Source organism: Epinephelus fuscoguttatus, linkage group LG13 (genome assembly GCF_011397635.1).
Source record: "Epinephelus fuscoguttatus linkage group LG13, E.fuscoguttatus.final_Chr_v1".
Classification (NCBI taxonomy): Eukaryota; Metazoa; Chordata; class Actinopteri; order Perciformes; family Serranidae; genus Epinephelus; species Epinephelus fuscoguttatus.
Genome location: NC_064764.1, coordinates 26,436,760 through 26,452,581, shown reverse-complemented (window position 1 = coordinate 26,452,581; position 15,822 = coordinate 26,436,760). Strand labels below are relative to the sequence as shown.

General features: G+C 41.3%; 2 protein-coding genes across 4 annotated transcripts in view; one reads left to right on the top strand and one right to left on the bottom strand.

The window, feature by feature from the left end:
• Positions 1-312: 312 nt before the first annotated feature.
• Positions 313-6,292, top strand: rab20 (RAB20, member RAS oncogene family). The gene is made up of 2 exons (XM_049594741.1): positions 313-901; positions 4,370-6,292. Exons 1-2 carry the CDS (start codon positions 712-714, stop codon positions 4,969-4,971), a joined length of 792 nt encoding a protein of 263 aa, XP_049450698.1. The 5' UTR covers positions 313-711; the 3' UTR covers positions 4,972-6,292.
• Positions 6,293-6,384: 92 nt separating this feature from the next.
• Positions 6,385-15,822, bottom strand: part of col4a2 (collagen, type IV, alpha 2) — a 93,025-nt gene continuing 83,587 nt past the window's right edge. For all 3 annotated transcript variants that reach the window (XM_049594735.1, XM_049594734.1, XM_049594736.1), the window contains 6 exons: positions 15,677-15,775; positions 15,441-15,587; positions 15,236-15,352; positions 14,621-14,812; positions 11,146-11,432; positions 6,385-8,760 (listed from right to left, as the gene is read on the bottom strand). In XM_049594735.1, coding sequence (XP_049450692.1) covers positions 8,506-8,760; positions 11,146-11,432; positions 14,621-14,812; positions 15,236-15,352; positions 15,441-15,587; positions 15,677-15,775 — 1,097 coding nt within the window. In that variant the 3' untranslated portion in view covers positions 6,385-8,505. The remainder of the gene's footprint in view (positions 8,761-11,145; positions 11,433-14,620; positions 14,813-15,235; positions 15,353-15,440; positions 15,588-15,676; positions 15,776-15,822) is intronic.

The following is a 15,822-nucleotide window of genomic DNA, read 5'->3' as shown; positions in this document are numbered from 1 at the left end:
GCGAACTTTTCTTCTTCTCACATAAAGCCAGGGACAACAGCAACATTTAACAAAGGTAACGTTACAAAATTTGTCTCCAGCACAACTGGCAAGGTTCACCAACAAAACAACTGTCTTCCACTAAACACGTTTTCCAAACAAATATATAACATGCTAATGTTATTAGCACAGGCCTATGGCATTTTACATTGTATAAATTAGCCTAGCTACGTGCATTAGACAAGTATGCACTTAAAACAAGTGCTAACATAACAGCTGCCAAGCAGAAGGATGATGACAGCACTGAATTTATTAAGAAGTGTGTATGATTGTTTAAAAGAAGTTTACTCAATGACAGGAAAGGGTCCATTACTTAATGCACGCTCACTGTGCGCGCTCCCGCGAGGTGCGTGCACTCCCGAGAGCAGACACAACTCACCATAACACCGGTAGCTGATCCTGACAGACTCTGCTCAGGGTGAAAAGGCGCATGTGTAAATCTGTAGCTCCTCACCTACTTCCTGTTTCACCTCAGTTACTTTTTGAAGTTCCAGACAAACGGACTGAGAATGAACCTCCGCTGTCACTAATGAACTTTGGTTCATAAAATGGCGTTTGTCAGAGGAGCTCGCGACCAACCTGATATCAACTTCACGCGCTAGTTTACCGAGTTTATTTTCTGCGGTTAAAGGAAATTAAAAGCGCTCCTGTAGCGGGACACGAGCCATCACCATGCCCGAAGCGTCGAAGATGAAGAAGCCCGACGTGAAGCTTGTTCTCCTGGGAGACATGAACGTGGGGAAGACGTCACTGCTCCACAGGTACACGGAGAGGAAGTTCAAAGACACCATCAGCACCGTCGGAGGGGCGTTTTTCCTCAAACAGTGGGGACCTTACAACATCTCAATATGGGACACTGCTGGTAATGTTCTCCCTCATGTCATTTCTTCACACTTTTTATTTTAACTTCTTATGATGTCTCATTCCTCCTGTTTATTATCTGTGTTTACCTGATAGCGTGCACCACCTGAGGCAATCACTGGCATGTGACTGTACACACTGGGAACACTCAGCTAACCTGCCTCTGTTGTTTATATGTTACTCTCATATATCTAAACTATAGTGCTGAAAGGATTAACAATGCCATTTCCCATGAAGTCTTGTGCAATACAAACTTTTCAGGTTCAAACATGATAAAAACAACATGATAATCCAACACTCGTTGGGAAAAACAACCACCAAAACAACTTTAAAATATATCTTTTAATCAATGCACACCTTTTATAATAACACAAGGGTCCCTTTGGGTGCTTGATTACTCATTTCATTTTCAGAGACATCCCTTTCTGATAAAAATGCAATCCTTTAGTCAGATCCTGTAATCATTAACATGACTTGTAGTTGTTTAACACCAAAATTATTTGTTATAGTAGAGTATATTGGACCTTGAGCTATAAAAACAGTTAAAAAACAACAATAAAAGACTATATAAGACCTAAGAATCTTAGAAAACTCAATGTATTGTTCAAAAGGATACTGAAACATGAAATAAACTTGCGAAATAAATGCCTGTCACTCGCGTAGTCAAACAGAAATCTAGTTAGTTCCTGTTTTGATGATCAAATTGAATCAAATAAATTTCATTAGTTTAAAGTTCAAAACATTATAAGTGGAATAATTCAGTTTCTGACTGCTGGTCAGACAATCTGAGAAAATAGTTTTCAAGACATCCCATTTTGACTGGTAATTTGTGATAAAAATACAATTATTAGTATTAATTCCCTATCTGGACAGATCAATGAATTTATTAATAATGCAAGTAACCTTTTGTTCTGTTTTTAGTTGGTTGTCTTATGCTAATATGTGTTAAAAGCCCTTGTAAAGTTAAAAGTAAGCGAACACTCTAAACTCTTAAAATATGTATTTGTAGTGGGTCAACAGAAAATCACCCACCATGCAAACACCTGCTTCCTTTACAAGCACTTCAAGGCCTGAAACATTGTTGTGCACTGTGCAGTGACCCTAATACTGTTTTATGAAAAATATATATCCTGTTACATATAATAAGTTACTTAACTCCGTGTTTCCTGCTGGGTGAACAACACAGATGTTATAAAATCACTGTGTCTTGTGCCATGTTGCTCAATACTGGACTCATCTGACCCAATCAGCGCGATTGTCATCTGTGTACTTCTGCAGTGACGGTTGCTTTTAGCCTATTTTTTAAATCCACAAACAGCTGCCTGGGAGAAAGGCTCCAGAAATAACAAGCACTGCTAAAGATCTGACCAAAAAAAATGGGCAATGCTATGTATCATGAGTAGGCCAGCTTGTTTACATGTGTTGCAGCCTACATGACAGCACATAAACCAAAAAGGCCCTCATTCGACCAGATGAATCAAATTAATCTTGGAATGCTAATAACAGAAAAGCCTGGTGAACTTTAATGATGTGAAACAGACAAGAAACACTTTCATATAACATTACATGTTGTTTTTGTAGTGCAGAAAAGGACTTAAAGAGACTGAATTATCTGTTGTCTGGCTAATTTGATTATTGACTCTTTGTTTACGTCACTATATGAGACTGTTGATTGGTACAATAACATGACGAGCAGTCTTTATGCTCTGTACCTGGTAACATGTTTGTTGTAGAGACTACAGAAACCAGTCCATTATTTTACTGTCACATTGAATACATATATTCACAAACTCATGCTTCTCTAGGGCATATATGTGCCCAGTTATTCCCATGGATCACAATGATTTAAGGTTATTTTTCTCTTTAATAAACTAATTTAAACATATTTGTATTGGCTGTGGGATAATTGGGTGATTCATCCAGCCTACAGCTGCACTACATTCCAGTATTGTGTAAACATGAATTACAGTAAACCCTCTTGGGCAAATACACAATGCACAAAAGTAGAGTTGGTGAGCCACAGAGATAAGGAGAGGCCGACCATGTCACCAGTAAGCCATTTCCTGTCTGTGTTCCCCAACACCATGACCTCTGACAGGAGGCTGTTGTGTACGTTTTATTTAGCCACTCTGTGGTAGAGAAATGCCGGCTCAGCACTGAGTCATTGTAACGGTGCTGTTGCAGAGCTGTCAGTGTCGGCTATAAAACTTTTGGAAGAGTGGCAGTTACAAGGGTTGTGCTAAAACCTGTCGGATGGTTGGCTCAGCACATTGAGAACAGACTCTACGTTGCTTATTTTCCCACTGATAGTGCCCCTGTTTCAGTAAGATTTCAAAGCCCCACGAGGATGTTCAAGCTGCCTACCCTGTTCCTCTTAATAGTCACATGACAGGGCTGTGAAAGGAAGACTTGTCTCTCCATGCTCTAATCTATCTTTTCCAAAGTTGCATACAACAGTATTTTCCAGAGGCACTTCAGGGGCTGAGTTAGGGGTTTTTCCTTTTTTTAATCATTCAGCCAATAGTATGTAGAAAAGAAATAAATAACTAACTTCCTCAGATCTTCACTGATGTGTTCCAGGAGGTATTTGTGATAAATTAGTGTAATGAATACACTCTTTGATGGCATTATAGCTGAAATGATTAACCAGTGAGTCGTCTGACAGGAAATTTAATTGGAAACGGTTTTGATAATTAAATAAATATTCCAGTTACGTTTCAGAGAACATTTCTCGGAATGTTGGGTGAATAGAACAAAGAATATGATTATACTCCGCTGGGCTCTGGGATATTTTAATGTTGTTTTTCACCAGCATTTTTAGGGCAGTACCTGACTCAGAATTATGTCAGTTAAATTGGATTTGGGAGTTCAATAAGAATATTTGACAATTCTTTCCTTTTTTTCATGTGGAGTTTGAACGAGGTTTGGTGACACAGTCAGGGTTACAGTGACGTTCACTTCTTATAGTAAACAAGCCAAGTTAGCCCTCTTAGCTAATGTGTGCTAACTACACAGACACTAGCATTTTCGGGACTGAAACATCCCCAGAAGAACGCTGCTCACTTACTGACCAAGAAATGATCAATAATAAACGACTGTTCGACTTGAAAAATCTTCAACTTTCAGGGGGCAGCTCTACAATGCTCTGACTTTTTATGGATGAACAATCAGTTAATCAACAACATAATCCCAGTTAGGTGTACCTGAGAAACTGGTAACTGAGTATTACCCAAGAGATGCCCCAGTGGCAGAGTGGCATACAATGTGCCCTTTCAAGAATCCCACATGTTTCAACAACAAAGGTTGTTTCTGTTTTCAAACTGCTGACTGTCTTGCACAACTTCTCTCTGTGCTGTGTGTCCTCCTGCAGTGTTGTTCACACAATACGGCTGTCTTATTCTTCTTTGTTTTTTTATGGGGTTCAAGTTGAGTTTAGTCAGACACTGTTGACCTCTCTCTGCCTCCTCAGGTCGTGAACAGTTCCACGGATTGGGCTCCATGTACTGTCGTGGAGCAGCCGCTGTCATTCTGACTTATGACGTCACCAACTGGCAGAGCCTGTGTGAGCTGGAGGAGCGCTTCCTGTCCCTCACTGATACCGCAAACCATGACTGCATTTATGCTATAGTGGGCAACAAGGTGGACCTCACAGACCCTAAAGCCCAGCTGTGCCAGGACTCAGATGTGGCGTCTGAGGACCGAACTGAGTGTGAGGAGGAGAGGACAGAACCACAGGTGCCGTCTGCTTGCCCCACACCCCCCGCCTCCCCTGCATCCCTCTCTGGGGTGACGGTGCAAAAACAGGTTACGCCCGAGGATGCAGCAGCTCTTTATGTGAGAATACTGCGCTACAAAGGCCTGGAGGAGAAGAACAGCCTGCCTGCAGAGAAGATGTGTTTCGAGACGAGCGCCAAGACGGGCTACAATGTGGACAATCTGTTTGAGGCACTGTTTGATCTGGTGCTGCCTTCCATCCTGAGGAAGAGAAATGAGAACCAGGAGTCTCCAACGGTGGACCTGGAGGAGTGCAGGGGGGGCAGCAACAAGAAGGCCAAATCTGGCTGCTGCTAGAGGCTGCTACCAGCAGAGACTTGTTTTTAACAAAGGACAATCCAGAGGTTGGTCTGCGCACCAAAAACACACTGTGACGGTACTACTTACCTGCCTTGTCTTAGAACCAATAGCATTAATGACCTCCCGGTAACACAAACACACAATCATGATTCTGTGAAGACTGTCAGAAATAGCAGTCAACGTTCAAAGGTCCAACCTTTGTATGATTTAGTGGCATCTATGGACAGAAATGGTATATAATATTCATTACTATGTTTTCATTCATTTAATAACCTGAAACTATGAATCATTGTTTCCATTACCTTAGAGTGAGCTGTTTATATCTACATACGGAGCGGGTCCTCTTCCACGGAGTGCACCATGTTGTTTCTACAGTAGCCTAGAGTTAACAAACCAAGCTCTAGATAAGAGCTATTTGCAATTATGCGATGGCTACCCTAGTTCTCTGACACACTTGTCCTGAAATTTCACTGGGGACCGGCCATATGGTATATGATGTTCGGGAGAGTTCGCTTCATTCCTCAAGCTCTCGTAGCTTTTCAAGTTTAATAAATACATTATATAAATCCACAAAATGTTAAGGAAAGTAATATTTTAGCATCCACTTTCCTTATTTAACAGCGAAATACAACCGTACACCTTCTGAATTCAGGTTTCTCTAACTCGTAAAACACACATGACTTAGTCTTGTTAGTTGTCTGGTTAGTCCACTGTTCCAACTATCACCAGCTCTGGCGTTGTCAAAATAAAGAACCAATCCACCATTAGAAGTGAAAATATATGGTTTTTCTCTGCTGCTGTTGCGGCTGTTTACAGTCCTATAATGTTATCCCCACCACTCACAGTTGCCATGTCTGTCCGTTCATCTGCCTGTTTCACCAGTAGAGACCAATGTCTGGTGGCATGTGCTTTCAGTTCTGTAATCATACCACTAGATGGCACTAAATCCTACTCACTGGACCTTTAATGCAGTGAAATAAACGCTTGTCGCGCACTCTCTCTATGCTTAGAAACCTTCCACCCAATGACTGAAACCGCTCTTGTATTCCAAAGACGTGTCTGTGGTCAAATAATACACTTAAGAAGTCAATCACTGCTTTTTGTATATGTTTTAAATGAGAATGTCACAACTTTAACAGCACTAATTGTTTGGTGGGTGGCACATGGTTGTAGTTGTACTCTAAGGTTTCCACAAATCACACTTCGTTGTTTTCTTTTATACTCTGTTACTGTTATTGATACTGATCTTTATATTTTATTGGCACATTTGGAACTTTTCAATGAGAGTAAATAATGAATAAACCTGTTGAATTTTTAAGTTCGCTGTCAGAATAAAGATTTTTATTTTGCAGTCTGTCTGGTCTACCAGATTGGATTAGGATTATAAGAGTAACACGACACAATAAGAAGTATAACAAACAACATTTAATCTTTACAATCCAATGAAATAATCATGTTATGAAAATTACCAAAATTACATTACAGTTAATTGTCAGTATATTCCTGGTCTAATCAAACAGTTTATTTCCAAATGGGTGAATCTAGGTGAAGTAGAACATTTGACCTACTTTCTAAATTGTGTAAAATACTTTAACCCAGGATCAGTGACCACAGCACGGATTTGCTGCGGTCAGGACTTTGATCCGAGCTGTTTACGTTCTGTCCTGTTGGCAGCTCAGTAATAAGTAGATTTATAAAAGAAAAGAGTGTGACATGAGTAGTATTAGATGGATATATGTTTAAACTCTTAGGGAGGGGGGTCAAGTTCATTCAGCTGTATTGTATAAATACAAAGAGAATCAGTGCAATGTGTGAACATATTGTGTTAGAAAAATAAAGAGCTGCAGACCATTTTGCAATAGCTGATAAAGGCACATTACAGACTAACAGCTTGAAAAGACTGTCGTATTATAAAAATAGGTTTCATAAGAGCAGTGGGATAAAAGCAGGATAATACCGTCAATAGTATCAACCAACGATTGGTCAAGACACATTCTTCAGTTGACTGAGAAGCAGTGTTAGTGGCTTTATGGTGGGCTGTATACCCTAAACGATAAAAACATCTAGATAAACTGAAGCAGTGCATACACACGGGCATCTTTGGTTCAGCTGTAGTATACGGTCTCTGATCGTTAACAGTGGCCCTGTTTACACCTGGTATTAACATGCGCCTGGGTGATCGGATAACAAGTAGAAAGCTCTAAGTACAGGTGTGAATGCACCAAATGCATCCCTGGTGTGTATTGAGATCCATCAGACCACATTCTTTTAGTAGTGTGTACGTTAATGTGTCCTGAGCTACACTGAACGGCCACCTGCTCAGCTGATGTTCTTGATTATCTGGCGCCCCACCAGATAAGAAAACATTTCTTGGTGCATTTGCACAGACACAATGCTTAAGGACTGTCTCTGGAGCTGCTCTACTCCCTGCAAACTGTCAGTTAAACATTTGCCTGGTTAGCATGAGTTAACAGCAGCAGCGGCTGTATAAAGGCTCATTAATGCTCAACTTTAGAAAAATAAGACGCCGTGCTCACTCACAATTAAACCTTTAAGACTGGGTGTTGAATCCTTAATGTAAGTAACAAAGTAAAGATCAGGACAGATGGTACTCTAATTAAATTTGAGTCCAATTAAATTGGAGTGCTGTCTTGATCTTTACTTTATGCTTATCTTTAGCTATATATATATATATGGAGATGGACGGAGCTTTCAGAGCAGTAACACCAGAGATCATGGGGGCAGTGTAGCGTAGTTCAAGCGAGATACAGCCGAAGGAGATGTTGAAGACATTTTAAAAAACGGAACGTATAGTGAAAGAGTTCTCCATCTACATATCACAATGTATTTAATGGCCTCACAGACCACCGCCATCTACAGCGCTGCCTTCGTTAAAAGGTACATTATTACGACCTCCTCCACCGTCGCCTCGTTTGTTTTGTCTGAAACTTTTGACTCTGAAATAGACAAATCTATTTTTGGACATAAAGGAGTATAAATGAGCCTTAACGGTCCCAACAAACTCATACCGACACAAAAATGGCTCGACTGTGTCTTCAAACTAGTTAATAACCGTTAAGTAATGTTAGCCATGTGATGCTAACTGTTAACCCCATCACTGGAGACACATGCTCATGCCAGATGTGAACAGACAGAGCTGTCCACTTGAGATCCGACCACCTCAGACGCATGTGAATATTTGGTGTAAACAGGCTCATTGTGTCATAATAGCTGAGGTAATAAGTTAAAAGCACCAATGAACATTTAACACATAAAAATACTTGTTTTCCCAGAATGCTATTGACTTCATTATGGGGCTTCTCCTGTTTTATCTACAGAGGGACATTTCACTCAAAGCTCAAGGCATTGCACAGTCATTGCATATCTGAGCTCAGTGGCTCGGGGAAAAACTTTACTTTGATCTAAATCAGCATTTCAGATCCCCCTTTGATTTAGAACATAGATAGAGAGACAACACTAGACCACTGTCACTGCAATGACTTCTTTGTGTCAGCGTTGCTGCGCAGTCTCTCACAAGTTCTTCATGCAGACCTGGCAGCGGCTGATGCGTGACAGGAGCTGGCCTGCTTTGAGCGTCTCTGCTGCCGGCTCAGTGTGGAACGACTGATCTATGGAGGTGAGCCAGAAGCTGTGCTTGTTAGCAAAGTAGTGGCATGTGCCTTTGGCCCCGTTACACTCGATGAATGGTGTTGTGCGGAAGTCCTCCAGGCAGGAGCCGGGCGACGACAAGGACTGACCTCCGCCTTCATTTCCTGCCGCTGTGTGCTGTTGAGACAAAGGTGAGAGAGGGAGAAATTAGGCAACAGTGAACTGATTAGAGATGGGACGATATAAGATTTTATAGTGGATCATGATAAAAGAACACACTGATTGTGCTAAATTTCTATTATCAGAATAATCTTGAACATCATGTCCAGCAGCACCCAAAAACACTGCAAAAACAGGCTGCATACAATCAACCTAAAAAAAACTCCTCAAAAGATCTTAACCAAACATCAGCACATTTTATATTGAAATATCTTATTTGGAAAAATATTTCCATTTCCAAATACTTGCAAGGCCTGTTTTTTTTTTAGATCGTTTTTCACTAAAAAAGTTTCAGTGCCGTTTTAAGCGTTTTGGGAATATTTTGATGATTTACAGGATAATATAAAGTTCACTTATTTTGCCCAGGATAATCATGACACGAAATTTTCATATCATCCCATGCCTGGACTTGATCAACTAACAAGTTTTGTCTCTATAGCCAAAGCCTGAAATAGCTCATCCCTGTTGCATAGAGCTCCACTGTCAAATAACTATTAAAGACACACCAGTGAGTCACACTGTTGTGCTGCTGTACACAGTGAACATGAGTACCAGAATTAACTCTGAATGACACATCGACCTGCTACCATAAATACTCAGCAGCACACCAAAACCACAGCTGAAAATAGTCCCACCCCCACCCAAGAAAGAGAATTTGCTTCTGTCTGAGAAATGTTTGCTAAAAAACTATCGCAGCTGACATTGGGCAAGAGGTGGAGTACACCCTGGACAGGTCGTCAGACTATCACAGGGCTGACACAGAGAGACAGACAACTATTCACACTCACCTGCACACCTACGGACAATTTAGAATGGCATATTAACCTAACCTGCATGTCTTTGGATTATGGGGGGAAGCCGGAGTACCTGGAGAAAACCCATGCTGACATGCAGACATGCTTAAAATACCAGATGTTTTAAATAATTATTTGGCCTTTTTCAAAATGAAAATATATATTTGTGACCTGATTTTTATCTTTTGGTGGGAGTAAATAGGCTGAATCCAAGTGCCACACATGGTAGGAAAATCAGAAAGTACTTAGTAAGAGACAAACAAATGCATTGTTTTTGTTTTTTGCATGGGATTTGTTGACAGTAAAAAGAAAATCTAGAATATCACCAGCTTTGTCTGACAAACTATTGATTTTTATCAGGTCTAAGTTTACACAGAATATGTTGGCTTGCTTTACGTTCAGACAGCTTTATTGCACCACCACTGACAACACTGACTGTTGAGTTGTGGCCCTAATGCTCCTGTTGCTCCTCAGTTTTTTATATTTTGTCCTGCACTGCTCAGACATGCGACTGAAGCTGTGAGCTGAGAAATGCACTGAAGCACTACTTCATTTTTGACTGCTCCATCCAGCTCCCGCTGTATTTCCCCCTTACCAATAACGCAGAGGAGTCCTTTCTCTACTTCGAACGGTGGTTCCCAACTGGTCCAGCCATGGGTCCAGATTTCTCCTCAATCATTTGTTCACGGTCCAAGAGTTGAATATATTCAGCATCATACTTGTGTTCGGCCATATCATTGAGCTAGTTTGCTGTCTCTGTTAAGCAGCTGTCCATTAGTCACTCACTCTACAGCAGGAAACAGCACTTCAAAATAAACACTCTGTGATGGAAATTCAGAGAGTGTTTTTTACCAACTTGACAAGTTTGTGAGTCACGAATGGACCCGTGACTCACTTTTGGACCACGATCAACCAGTTGGGAACCAGTGATTTAGAGATTGATAATTGCTCTCTTGATTTGGTCTAGTCTAAGGTTGTACACTCTATATATAATGTTCTTCCACAATACAGCTTTAAGAGTTTTTGCTGTGGCACATAATGTAGCCCACATTAAGCCTAAATGGGGCTCCAACAATTTAATATTGGGCTTCCATAAAGTTGAGGGACTAGGAGAAAGACTGAAAAATCATTGGTCTAAATCGAAGAAGCAGAGGCTGATATATTGTGACTTTTCCTTAGCATGGGTCAAACGCTGCATCCCACTTCCCACAGTACAGCTTGACAGGGCCTTTTTCATCAGACCCTCCCTGTGTGGTTACCACCCACATCTCTCAGTCTCCACATTCCCAGTTTGCAACGCAGGCATTCTGTTATAAATCTGTAGTCTTCAGCACAGAGACAGGGAATGTGTTATACAACTGTGTTCACAAGCTGAGTTGTAGTTCCCGTAATTACTAAACTGAAAATAGACAGTGCCCACAAATCTTATTGAATCATTGTCTTTAGTTATGGTAGTTGCACCAAGCTCCTACAGTCTACAATGAAATGATAATGATGCTTAAACTCTGGCACATTAACATGTTTGTCCAGCAGTTGGACCAGAACCCACCATGATGAAGGAGTAGCCAATCCACAGGCTGCGCCAGCCCACAGGACACTGTGGGATGGTAATGTCCTGGCTGTGGATTGCGATGGCAACTGATGGAGCTTCGCATACAGAGCAGCGGCTGATGTATGGTTTGATCTCTCCTTCTTCTACAGGCATCATGGGAAGAGGAGCAGTCGTCGACAGCCAGTAGGATTTGTCATTTCTGCTGGCGTAGTAACAAAGGTCTCCGGGGTTGCAGTACAGGAAGGGCATGGTGCTGAATCGTGGGAGGCAGGAGCCCGCCAAACCTGGGGAAAAAAGGCACACATTTCAAACACAAACTAAGTTTAAAGTGTCTTTTTAAATGATTAAACAATTACATTAAATAAGAGTGACATAATAAAAAGCAGATTAAAAGTGACAAAAAAACTTAATGATAAAAGAAACCAGAGGAGCAGGGATAATTGTTGTCAAAGAGCTTCGGTATTTTTCAACCTGGACCCTATTTTCCCATGTTTCTGTCTAAGTGACTAATAGGAACAACATTTTTTTTTAATTGGTCCAATATTAACCAAGACCGCTGCAGCTGCCAGCTGTGAAACAGGCTGAAATGAAACCACTCAAAGCATATGCAATGTCATTTTACACCCATTAAAAGTGCTATTTTTGCCTCTGACAGGCTCAGATTGTTATTATGTGTCTGACAACTTACAGACAAGATTCGTACAGACACAGACTTTTTTTTATTAAAGAGCAAGACCCTTTTTATTTAACCAGAAACAGCCTCAAAAGCACTATCACCAAACTCACCAGGTACCATTTAAATTAACAATAATTATATTCTTGTAAAACAGACTTATTTAAAGTCATCGGAAACACAATAAAATTTACTAAAGCCACCTTGGTGCACCTTTCTACTGCTCCAACAATCACCAACTCTGGTTTGGACAAATTAAACCCTTAACTCACCCAGTTAGATGTGAAAATATGCTTGTTTTATACACGCTAAAATTACTGTTTTTTTAAATGGAGTCTGGTGGGTTTGTCGACAGTGATTGTGAGGGTGCTTCTTGTTAAAAAAAAAAAAAGAATCTTATTCTTTAACAAATAGGTCTGTCTTAGTTAAGATCCTATTCATCATGTTGTCAGACACTTATAATAACAATCTGAGCCTGTCAGTGGTAAAAACAGGGTGGACAATGTGTGACGTTGTACAAATGCCCCAAGTGTTTACACTGCAGCCTGTTTCACTGCTGCCAGCTGCAGCTCTCTCGCTCAATACTGGACAAGTTTCAAAAATTGTTGTTCCCATTAGTCATTAAGGCACAAAACATGCGTAAATAGGGTCCAGGTCGAGAAGTGCCACAGCTACCCTTTAAGATGTAGTTGAGCTCTACAGAGTTAAAGCCTTTAAACTTACTTTGAAGTGCACCCTGCAGCAATGGCCACAATTAGGTGACTATAGTAAATGCTACAATGTAGTATAACAGTAGCACAAGTACATGAGAATAATTTAAAGTCCATGAACTGACCCAGTAACAGCTGATATCCAGCAACAGCCACGATAAGCTACTGGTCACACCCAACCAAGTCACTCCTGAATCTACTGAGTTGAGCAAAGGTACATATTTTAATTTGTAATTGGAAAAACATGTTTGTTTTCTATTGTCAAAAGTTGCATGGCTCCGAAATAAAATTGTTGGTGTGACAAAGTAGTTTCTGTTCTGTAAACAGTGATTTGATGGAAGGTCTAACCCACATTTCCTGTCGTTATAGTTTTATTGTATCACCGGTGGAGAAGCAGCACTGACATGAGAGTGAGGATGAAATTTTACCTTTTCATTTTCTTGTTTCTCACATGTAGTTATAAAAAGTCAAATCTATAGCATGCCCTCTGCCTCTCACACAGAGTTAATTCATTTAGAGACAAAATCTGATTACACTGATGAAAAGTCGATAGTAGCAGGCTTAAACTGGTTTACTCTATTGAATTAGACTTTGAGGACGAGAGGACAAGCAGCTGTGGAAATGAATACATCACAGCTGAGAACCGTTTCTTTGCTTTGATGTATTTTAGGAAGCCTTTTGTAACAGCTTGACCAGGGACAACAGATGAAAAATAGCCTACTTGCTAGTTCGGCATTTTTATACCATGTGTATGTATTAATTTGCACTGTCCCTTCTTAAACTTCGTAAACTGACACTGAGAACACAGCTGGCACTGTCTCAGAGCTCCAGAGATGACTGTGAGATAGTTTAATGAAAAACAAGTCTGTCCTTTTCTCAAGGGAGTCAAGTCTATATATAGTATGTTTTCAGAGGTCAGTGTCTCTTTCTCAGCCCCATCATGCAGTTATGGCCCTACTTGAAATGTGACGTTTAAAAGTAAGGGCATAGGTTTTGTTTTGGGGGCTTTTGGCGTGGGGGATGGGGGTTGGACACAACACATACTGTATGAAACATTGGGTTTGGGGGTCCTGTGCTGGCAAATTTCTCGTGAATTTTATGCATCATTTCTTGCCTTTTCTGCTTCGTTTTAAATGTCTTAATTTTGTTCAAATAAATTCCTTTACTATTTCCCTGTTTTATTTGGGCTGGGAGTAAATGCACACTCTTAAAAATGTAGTCGGCTGGTCTAAATGGTCCCAAATCATCCTCAGCAAACAGTGAGATCTGCTGAGCCGGACGGCTCTGGAATGTCTTCTGCTTCATTGGATCACAATGTCTGTTCTGACAGGACTGTACTGTAACAAACTCACATTTGCATTATGTCCAGACAATTCACAGATAACAGACTTTTCCTGGTCTAATGTATTAGAAAAATTCCTCAAACAAAACCTTTGTTCTAGAGCTGGGCAATATGTTGATATCATATCAATATAGTGACATAAGACTTGATATGACTTTTGTTTGCTACTAGAACTTTAATTGTCCTGAACTGAAATACACACTGTGGGAAATGGTGAAATCAGTCTAAGGACCTTGCTGCTCAATTGCACATGGACTTGTTTAGCTCCTCTCTAGTTCTCCGACTCAAAGCGCTGTAACACTACATGTCACAGTCACCTATTCACACACATTTATACACTAGTGGCTGAGGCTACCATAGAAGGTGCCACCTGCTACTCAGTTTTTAACACACTCACACCGATGAACAGCCATCGTCAGCACTTTGGGGTTCAGTATCTTGCTCAAGGATGCTTCCACATGTGGACTGGAGGAGCCAGGGATCAAACCAACAACCTTCTGATTGGTGGATTTCTTTGTTGCAGTTATTTGATAGGACAGATAGAGTGTGAAAGGGGGAGAGAGAGTGGAGATGACATGCAGCAGGAATTGAGCCTGAGGACACAGCCTTTGATAGACGGGGCACCTTCTCTACCAAGTGAGCTAGTGGGCGCCCCACTAGCTGTAGTACCCTACAGAACTCTGGGATGGTTACACGTGGGGAGCATGACTAAACTGTAGAACAATTTTACACTTCTCCCTGACTCACCAAGATCCTGGTTGTGGGCCTTTTCCTGGCCCTCGAAGTACAGCAGACTGTAGCCGTCCCACAGTTTGGACATGCCCACAGGACACATGGGCGTCTGCTCTGACTGACTGTGTTTCACCAGCAGGTAACCCACACTGACACTGCGGCCCGGCATACCAGGTAACCCAGGGATACCAGTGTGGCCACGGCGACCTATTGAGAAATGAGGAATAAACTAATTATCAACTACACAATGCACTCATGCTATACACACTATAGACACTTGATATGTGCAGTGTTGTGTGAGACATTAGACTGGGTCATACAACCAGTATCACTGTAAACTAGGCTGCCTTCATACATATTACCTGATGCTTTCATTACTTCCATCAAACTCTGGCAACAATCTCTGCTAAGATAATTACATGCTAATGTAAACAGACCTTGAGGAAGTTCCTAGTCCCCAGCTCAGTGCTAATAATCCTTCATTCATTCACTAAACCGACTCTCACAAAAAATAACAATGAAAACCCTCTTGGTAACTGGTTCCCTGCTTAGGAGTCTCCACCTACTTTAAATCCTTTAATCCAGGGTCATTAACCCTAATCCTAACCTGCCCCACAGCGTCAGACGTACCTTCCATGCCTTGCAGACCAGGGTGGCCCATTTGTCCAGGGTCTCCAGGAAATCCAGGCGTTCCTGGTCTACCACTAATCCCAGGCATGCCCTTGTGCCCAATGGGTCCCATGAAACCTTTACAGACAGACGATACATGTATGTTGTGATCCAGACATTTCACTGTGGGATGCTTAACAACCGGTGTTTTATTAGAATAACTAACCTGGAGCACCAGGGGGGCCCTGTGGCCCTGGTTCCCCTATGACCCCCTTTGGTCCTTGGATACCCCGCGGTCCTGCAGGGCCTCTCTCTCCTGGAATGCTGATGGGAATTGGAAGAGGACCCTGGCTTCCTGGGAACCCTCGGAAACCTGCATCACAGAAGGATCATGTAATGACAAAAAGCACAAAAGCAGGTATCTGGTAGAGAGCAGAAATTACATGAAAGTGTATAATTCACCTGGAGGTCCAGTGTTTCCTTTTGGACCAGGTGACCCTCTTTCTCCCTTCAGACCGATAACACCAGGAACTCCCATCACTCCTTGCTCTCCTTTCACTCCTGTAATAAAAAAAAAAAGCGTATCAAGATTGTAAACACGTAGCAGG

Excerpts from the sequence above, each read along its gene's own strand:
- rab20 (XM_049594741.1), top strand. The coding sequence starts at position 712 with ATGCCCGAAGCGTCGAAGATGAAGAAGCCCGACGTGAAGCTTGTTCTC. Across the intron at positions 902-4,369 it reads CTCAATATGGGACACTGCTG|GTCGTGAACAGTTCCACGGA; the intron begins GTAATGTTCTCC and ends CTGCCTCCTCAG.